The 9,883-nt window shown below is 39.6% G+C and overlaps 1 protein-coding gene across 5 annotated transcripts in view; it reads left to right on the forward strand.

Annotated features, from left to right (window-relative positions):
* Positions 1 to 5,420, forward strand: part of elmo1 (engulfment and cell motility 1 (ced-12 homolog, C. elegans)) — a 122,144-nt gene extending 116,724 nt beyond the window's left edge. For all 5 annotated transcript variants that reach the window (XM_054745319.2, XM_015973989.3, XM_054745321.2 and 2 more), the window contains 2 exons: positions 3,957 to 4,034; positions 4,123 to 5,420. In XM_054745319.2, the coding sequence (XP_054601294.1) occupies positions 3,957 to 4,034; positions 4,123 to 4,323 (279 nt within the window). In that variant the 3' untranslated portion in view covers positions 4,324 to 5,420. The remainder of the gene's footprint in view (positions 1 to 3,956; positions 4,035 to 4,122) is intronic.
* Positions 5,421 to 9,883: the final 4,463 nt, after the last annotated feature.

Genomic DNA, 9,883 nt, shown 5'->3' on the forward strand with positions numbered 1-9,883 from the left:
TGTGTTGCATAACATTGATGTCGGTTACATAAATTTTGCTCTGGGGAACGACACCATAACTAGCATGTTGGTGTTCTGCAGAGATGCTCATCGGTGGGATTTTTGTTCAGATGAATTACTGAACGGTTCCACGTTGATGACATCACAGGAGAACCGTCTTGTTAAACACGCTCCCTTTTGGTGCTTTGACCAGGATGTCGTCTGAGTCTGGATGCACATTATTCTGTAGATCTTCATCCTCCTGCAGAATTGGATCACGGATAAATGGATTTGTAGACAAAGAAGCCTGCCTCTTGCCATCTTTATTACACCGTTGATGAGCTCTGGACTAAGAGAGCAGCCAAACTGGGAGCTCTGGGATTCCTAATACATCTGGGGGAGAGAATATGACCTCAGAGTAACATTTAGATTTATACCAAACATTTAGATTGAGACCTGACATTTAGATTGAGACCTGACATTTAGATTCACACCTGACATTTAGATTTAGACCAAACATTTAGATTCAGACCTGACATTTAGATTCAGACCTGACATTTAGATTCAGACCTGACATTTAGATTCAGGCCTAACATTTAGATTCAGGCCTAACATTTAGATTTAGGCCTGACATTTAGATTCAGGCCTGACATTTAGATTCAGGCCTGACATTTAGATTCAGGCCTAACATTTAGATTCAGGCCTAACATTTAGATTCAGGCCTAACATTTAGATTCAGACCTGACATTTAGATTCAGACCTGACATTTAGATTCAGACCTGACATTTAGATTTAGACCTGACATTTAGATTTAGACCTAACATTTAGATTCAGACCTGACATTTAGATTCAGACCTAACATTTAGATTTAGATTTAACATTTAGATTCAGACCTAACATTTAGATTTAGACCTAACATTTAGATTTAGATTTAACATTTAGATTCAGACCTGACATTTAGATTCAGACCTGACATTTAGATTCAGACCTGACATTTAGATTCAGACCTGACATTTAGATTCAGACCTGACATTTAGATTCAGACCTGACATTTAGATTGAGACCTGACATTTAGATTGAGACCTGACATTTAGATTCAGACCTGACATTTAGATTCAGACCTGACATTTAGATTCAGACCTGACATTTAGATTCAGACCTGACATTTAGATTCAGACCTGACATTTAGATTCAGACCTGACATTTAGATTCAGACCTGACATTTAGATTCAGACCTGACATTTAGATTCAGGCCTGACATTTAGATTCAGACCTGACATTTAGATTCAGACCTGACATTTAGATTCAGACCTAACATTTAGATTCAGACCTAACATTTAGATTTAGATTTAAAATTTAGATTTAGATTTAAAATTTAGATTCAGACCTAACATTTAGATTCAGGCCTAACATTTAGATTCAGGCCTAACATTTAGATTCAGACCTGACATTTAGATTCAGACCTGACATTTAGATTCAGACCTGACATTTAGATTCAGACCTAACATTTAGATTCAGACCTAACATTTAGATTTAGATTTAAAATTTAGATTCAGACCTAACATTTAGATTCAGACCTAACATTTAGATTTAGACCTAACATTTTGATTCAGACCTGACATTTTGATTCAGACCTGACATTTTGATTCAGACCTGACATTTAGATTTAGACCTGACATTTAGATTCAGACCTGACATTTAGATCCAGACCTGACATTTAGATTCAGACCTGACATTTAGATTCAGACCTGACATTTAGATTCAGGCCTAAAATTTAGATTCAGACCTAAAATTTAGATTCAGACCTGACATTTAGATTTAGACCTAACATTTAGATTCAGACCTAACATTTAGATTCAGACCTGACATTTAGATCCAGACCTGACATTTAGATTCAGACCTGACATTTAGATTCAGACCTGACATTTAGATTCAGGCCTAACATTTAGATTTAGACCTAAAATTTAGATTCAGACCTGACATTTAGATTCAGACCTGACATTTAGATTCAGACCTGACATTTAGATTCAGGCCTAACATTTAGATTCAGGCCTAACATTTAGATTCAGGCCTAACATTTAGATTCAGACCTGACATTTAGATTCAGACCTGACATTTAGATTCAGACCTAACATTTAGATTTAGATTTAACATTTTGATTTAGATTTAACATTTTGATTCAGACCTGACATTTAGATTTAGACCTAACATTTAGATTTAGATTTAACATTTAGATTCAGACCTGACATTTAGATTCAGACCTGACATTTAGATTCAGACCTAAAATTTAGATTCAGACCTAAAATTTAGATTCAGACCTAAAATTTAGATTCAGACCTGACATTTAGATTCAGACCTGACATTTAGATTCAGGCCTAACATTTAGATTCAGGCCTAACATTTAGATTCAGACCTGACATTTAGATTCAGACCTGACATTTAGATTCAGACCTAACATTTAGATTTAGATTTAACATTTAGATTTAGATTTAAAATTTAGATTCAGACCTAACATTTAGATTTAGACCTAACATTTAGATTTAGATTTAACATTTTGATTCAGACCTGACATTTTGATTCAGACCTGACATTTAGATTTAGACCTAACATTTAGATTCAGACCTGACATTTAGATTCAGACCTGACATTTAGATCCAGACCTGACATTTAGATTCAGACCTGACATTTAGATTCAGACCTGACATTTAGATTTAGACCTAAAATTTAGATTCAGACCTGACATTTAGATTCAGACCTGACATTTAGATTCAGACCTAACATTTAGATTCAGGCCTAACATTTAGATTCAGGCCTAACATTTAGATTCAGGCCTAACATTTAGATTCAGACCTGACATTTAGATTCAGACCTGACATTTAGATTCAGACCTGACATTTAGATTCAGACCTAACATTTTGATTTAGATTTAACATTTTGATTCAGACCTGACATTTAGATTTAGACCTAACATTTAGATTTAGATTTAACATTTTGATTCAGACCTGACATTTAGATTTAGACCTAACATATAGATTCACACCTAACATTTAGATTCACACCTAACATTTAGATTCACACCTAACATTTAGATTCACACCTGACATTTAGATTCAGACCTGACATTTAGATTCAGACCTGACATTTAGATTCAGACCTGACATTTAGATTCAGACCTGACATTTAGATTCAGACCTAACATTTAGATTCAGATTTAACATTTAGATTCAGATTTAACATTTAGATTGAGACCTGACATTTAGATTCAGACCTAACATTTAGATTCAAACCTGACATTTAGATTCAAACCTGACATTTAGATTCAGGCCTAACATTTAGATTCAGACCTGACATTTAGATTCAGACCTGACATTTAGATTCAGACCTAACATTTAGATTCAAACCTGACATTTAGATTCAGGCCTAACATTTAGATTCAGACCTGACATTTAGATTCAGACCTGACATTTAGATTCAGATTTAACATTTAGATTCAGGCCTTACATTTAGATTCAGGCCTAAAATTTAGATTCAGGCCTGACATTTAGATTTAGACCTAACATTTAGATTTAGACCTGACATTTAGATTCACACCTAACATTTAGATTCAGACCTAACATTTAGATTTGTCTCATATTAAACTGCTGTTATTGTGGGGAAAACCTCCATTTAAAATGAACAAAAACAAATGAAGGGATCTCCTAATAACCATCTGGGAAACAGAAAAGGTTTTAAGCTGCAAAAACTAAAAAATTAGAATTGTGTTTTAGTTAATGCATAAAAAACCTGAACAATTCCAAATCTACGTTTTGGTTTTTAATTCATTAAGATGGGGTGAAGACATTTTATGTTCTCGGATAATTCCCTCGTGAGTCTCGTGAATACAGCTGGAGCTGCAGGGATTTTTATTCTGAAAGACTAAAAATCTCCTGACTTGCTTCCTCCCTCGGTGTCTTACCCTGTCCTCCCTCTCTCTGCAGGAGGTGTTAGAGCTGGCCTTCTCTGTCCTCTACGAGTCGGACGAATACCTAAACTTTATTGCTCCTGACAAACACGAGGTCAGACAGCAGCAGCCGGCGGCTTCAGAGCAAACGATGACTTAAAGAGTCAGATTGTCTAAAAGCTTGTCTCTCTCTCTCTTTCTAGTACTGTGTGTGGACCGACGGGCTGAATGCCCTCCTGGGGAAGGAGATGACCAGCGATTACACCAAATCCGACATGGACACCCTGCTCTCCATGGAGATGAAGCTCCGCCTCTTGGATCTAGAAAACATCCACATTCCAGAGGCCCCGCCCCCAATTCCCAAAGAGCCTAGCAACTATGACTTTGTTTACGACTGTAACTAGACCCCCCCCACACACACACACACACACACACACACACACACACACACACACACACACACACACACACACACACACACACACACACACACACATTAGAACCTGCACCTTCAGTATTCACTGGAACAATCCCTCCTCTCCCTAAACTGGAACATGGAATAAAGGGAATCATGTCAGATAGACTGACGTCTTGAAGGGATCTCTGGGTTTTCCTCCCGCTTCTCGTTAACTGATCACATGGTGCGTACTGATTGTTGCACTTGGGGGACGTTGGCCAGAAGTCGCCATGAGGACAGGAGTCTATGTCCATCCTGCGTCGTCGTCTTCACCCTCCAGCAGCGTCTGAAGTTTATAAAATGTTCACTTTTCCCTCCTTTTACTCTTTAACGTTTTTTCTTTTTCACTCCTGACCGCCAGAGGGCGGGACCTAACTCTCGTTTTGTTGTCTTTTGTTTTTCCTCAGGGTTTTTTTTTTGAAGGAATATTTTGTGTAGCTCAAGAGCAAACGGGAACAAAGAAGATTATTATTATTATTATTTGTTACATTTCCACTAACTGTGGCAGCTAATGAGGCTGGAGTTCCACTTCTGGACCAATTCTTAAAACAAGTCCCATCTGTCCTCTCGGTCTGCTGCTGAAGACTGTTTAAAGTGAGCATCCGTAAAAATCCACCTTTTCTTTGGGATTCCTGCTGTTGTCAAACCCATCGCTGCTCGTTCCTGCACATAAAACTCCACCGTCGCTGAGTCTCGTTGTAAAGACTGCTGTACACAACATTCCTGAGCAATATTTGATTTGTTTTACTTGTTTCCTCATTTGTAAAATGATCATTTAGTACGATTTTGAAATGGTGACAAAGCCTGGTAGTTTGTACTTGATCAAAGGGAAGTTTTCTGTGTTTCGGATCATATGGCCACAAAAATTGAGAGTTTTATGTATTTTTTTTTATTTAAAAATAGATCCTGGTGTTTATTTCTAGTATGATTTATATATTCTCCCCTTCCCCCCGTTTTTCTTATTTAAAGCTTTTTTTATGTTTTTCTTTAGATTTTTTTCAAAGCCTCTGAAAACTGCTGTTTACATTAAAGAATAAAAACATTCTTGATGCGTCTTTCTTCATAAATCAGACGTATAAAGACCCAAACACGGGGGGCTGAGCTTCAGACCGAATGTGGCCCCAGAGCCATGGGCTGCAGATTGTTGGGAAGCACCAAGTATGGCGTTTAAAGCGTGCCACAACCCATGCACGCGCATTGGGTCCACAGCGCGCGTGTGAACGGGACTCGCGAGCGAAAATATACATGGCAGCGCGCGTGTGAACGGGACTCGCGAGCGAAAATATACATGGCAGCGCGCGCGTGAACGGGACTCGCGAGCGAAAATATACATGGCGAGAGGTCATTTGTGCACTGAGAGGGAGCAAACTGTGTCTGTGAGCGCACAAGGATGTGCACAAGTGACAAACCTGCGTGCGCGCATTGCCAACGAGCACACGGCAGAGGAAGACGTGCGCGCGCGGCAGCCTCTCTGCGCGCTCGGTTTCTAATTCCGCTCGCTCGGCTGTGAGGAGTTTTGGCACTCTGGAGGCGTGGCCTGTGGCAGATCTTCCCTGTCCTCTGGTTAGTTTACCCCGCACTTTACTCTCTACCTATCTATATAAAAAAATCTGAGATTCAGCAGTTGCTGTCATAGCTCAGCTGGGAGAGCGGGTGACTCTCACTCTGGAGGATCCAGGTTCGAGTCCGGCCAAGGAACATAGAGTTGATGTCATAATTTTCTTTCCTAATTCCTGTGATATTATTTTACAGTTGTGACCGTTCAACTGTCATTAAACGTCCGAATGTTTGCTGGGCAGTGTTTTAAAAAGTGCACATAAGCTAGATGGTTTTAACCAGGTAAAAATAGACTTGTGGGTGTAGGTATGTTCAAGTTTAAAAAGTTCTTGCCTCATTAATGTTTTCTTTATTTTTTTCAGCATTTAATTGACAAATTATCCTTTCAAATAATTAATTGATGAGTTACATAATTGTCCATTTAGAATTGTTGAATGGACTGAGTCAAGTTTGGTGCACTTTATATATTTCAAAACATGTTTTTTTAAATTATGCATATAAATAATTTTAATGTTAATTTATTGAAATATTTCTATTTTTTCATTACCTCACCCTTGTTTTGACAAAAACAAGACCTTGCTGGATAATATCACGGAGAAACTATTTGTTCACAGTACATGGCTCAGTGAGGATCTGTATACCAAAGGAGGAGATACTCAGAAATCTGTCTGCAGATTGTTACAACCCAGACTGGAAGTGGTGGGCTGTAATAAGAAAGGAGACCAAACAGAGGAGTGGGGGGTTCAACAACTGATTTATTTAACCAAAGTAAGGATTTACTAAACTTTGGTTAAATAAATCAGTTGTTGAACCCCCCACTCCTCTGTTTGGTCTCCTTTCTTATTACAGCCCACCACTTCCAGTCTGGGTTGTAACAATCTGCAGACAGATTTCTGAGTATCTCCTCCTTTGGTATACAGATCCTCACTGAGCCATGTACTGTGAACAAATAGTTTCTCCGTGATATTATCCAGCAAGGTCTTGTTTTTGTCAAAACAAGGGTGAGGTAATGAAAAAATAGAAATATTTCAATAAATTAACATTAAAATTATTTATATGCATAATTAAAAAAAACATGTTTTGAAATATATAAAGTGCACCAAACTTGACTCAGTCCATTCAACAATTCTAAATGGACAATTATGTAACTCATCAATTAATTATTTGAAAGGATAATTTGTCAATTAAATGCTGAAAAAAATAAAGAAAACATTAATGAGGCAAGAACTTTTTAAACTTGAACATACCTACACCCACAAGTCTATTTTTACCTGGTTAAAACCATCTAGCTTATGTGTACTTTTTAAAACACTGCCCAGCAAACATTCGGACGTTTAATGACAGTTGAACGGTCACAACTGTAAAATAATATCACAGGAATTAGGAAAGAAAATTATGACATCAACTCTATGTTCCTTGGCCGGACTCGAACCTGGATCCTCCAGAGTGAGAGTCACCCGCTCTCCCAGCTGAGCTATGACAGCAACTGCTGAATCTCAGATTTTTTTATATAGATAGGTAGAGAGTAAAGTGCGGGGTAAACTAACCAATCAGAGGACAGGGAAGATCTGCCACAGGCCACGCCTCCAGAGTGCCAAAACTCCTCACAGCCAAGCGAGCGGAATTAGAAACCGAGCGCGCAGAGACACTGCCGCGCGCGCACGTTTTCCTCTGCCGTGTGCTCGTTGGCAACGCGCGCACGCAGGTTTGTCACTTGTGCACATCCTTGTGCGCTCACAGACACAGTTTGCTCCCTCTCAGTGCACAAATGACCTCTCGCCATGTATATTTTCGCTCGCGAGTCCCGTTCACGCGCGCGCTGTGGACCCAATGCGCGTGCACGGGTTGTGGCACGGGTCTGACGCGATACCAAGTCTTCCTTGGTTGGTTTGGATGGGTGTCCAGGGTGGATGATGTGTTATTTTGTGTTTTGCTTCTAGAAAAGGTTGGACCAACCTGTTCTTGTTGACCTTGTGGTTTTTCTGGAAGGCTGTTCTGGAACATAGAAGCAGGGGCGCCTCCAGAAAATTTGATAGGGGTGGCCAGATGGGGCCAAAGAAATTTTTGGGGGTGGCACACCAAATTGGTCCTTGTGGTAACTCTGGAAGTCTGCAGGTCAAGCGCATTGTTTGGTGTTTAGTGGAGTTATTTTCTAGAGAAGGCCTTCCACAAGCGATCTTAACAGATGAGGTACAAATTTCAATTAAGAGATGAAACTATTTTGGAGCTAAATGAACTGATGTCTCCTCCTTCTTCCATCACGCCTGCTTGTGTAACACAGATCCCAGAATCCGCATGATGAGGATTAAAAGGGCACATCTCAGGAAATACTAAAAATGTCGACCTCATCAGTAACATGTCTCTGGTGTTTGAGAAGAACTTTAGTCTCAGCTTTAATTCTTGTGTTGGTGAGTCGGGTTTTGGTGCGTGGGTCCTTCCCGTCGCAGCACAGTTGTTCTGCTCGGCGTTCCCTCCGTGTGACTATCTGCTCGACGGCTCTATTTGCCGTCCAGCTGAGGGGACAGATGCTCATTAGTGACTCTGTCTGCTTCTCGGGTTTGATTCTGTCCTTCTGTCTCGCTCGCTTTCTGCAGAGTGTGATTAAAGTTACAAGATATTATTTTAAAAGAAAAAAATCATTAAGTGCCAGCATTTGTATTACTGTTGCAGGAAAGCTTTTTATCTTGACAACTTAAAACCCTAAAAGCCAAAATTCAAAGAAACGTGATGTTAAACATCTGAATTTTATCTTATTTTTCGGGAACTGAAACATTCCCACATTTCCTCTCCAAATCTTATTTTTGATTCCCATGTCAGGTGGAAACCTGACATGGAAACCTTTGAGAGCAACGTTAGGCACAGTGTGTGATAAAATATTAGCGTTGGCACAACTGAGATGTCATTTATCATAAATACGAGTTATTTCCATCAGCCTGAATTAATATCTGGAGATAAAACGGCTGGTTTCAGCGAAGCTCCAATAAAACGTGTCTACAGCAGCGTCTTAGGCGAGTCCGTGTGTGTATTAGCTGTGGTGGTCCAGTGGTTAAACATCTGCATGAGCGTCCGAACACTAAGCCACATGTCCGCCTCTAGTCGGGGAGAGGAGCAGGGCCTGATGACGAGGTTAGTTTCTGTTGAGGCTTTACAGGATTTTCAAAATAAAACTCAAACAGGAGAATGAAAGCAGCCAAAAAAGGGTTCAAATGGAAAATGCTCCAAATAGTGGATTTTCCAAGATACGGCCTCTTTAACCGATCGATGGTTGATGCTCTCCTCAGTCTCTTTTCCCAACTTTTGGTTCTATTCCAGAGTGAAGCTGTCTTTCCGTCTGATCGGGAGCTAATTTGGGAGAAAGTTTACTCCCCTTGATATTCCACTTGGGAGCTCTTGAGTCACTTGGGATGACTTTGAAGATGTGAGCAGTGCAGAGGAGGAAGAGGAGGGGGGAAGTGATGAGGAGGAGACTTCCTTTGATGTGACAGAAGCTGAGAACGTCCTCCTCATGTCCCTGGCTGTGAGTTTTAAAAGCCACGGTGATGAGACCACCTTGGGGTGTGTGGGATTGAAGCAAGACTACAGCAGCTTCTGGTGTCTATATTTACCTCTGCAGAAGCTGCCAGGGCCTGCTTGTGTAGGACAGCAGCAGCACGGAAATACAGTCAAGACCCCGAGTCTTTATTCAGTGAAAATCAAGATGGAAGGCCTCAACTCTGCTACTGTAGTTTTATAAAACTGGTACATTTATTGTCAAATGTTAATATGACAACTAGTTGTATAATATAACGTAATTATAGACAATAAAATTAGCTCTCGCCACCTGCAGCTCCTCCTCCAGAGGAAATCAAAACTCTCTCTCTAAAAGTTCATGTTTAAAGAATATTTTATAATGTATTTATTATAAAACTAAACTAAAATAAGCACTTCTGCCACATGTAGTTATTGGATTC

The sequence above is a fragment of the Nothobranchius furzeri genome, chromosome 19 (assembly GCF_043380555.1).
Source record: "Nothobranchius furzeri strain GRZ-AD chromosome 19, NfurGRZ-RIMD1, whole genome shotgun sequence".
NCBI classification, from domain to species: Eukaryota; Metazoa; Chordata; class Actinopteri; order Cyprinodontiformes; family Nothobranchiidae; genus Nothobranchius; species Nothobranchius furzeri.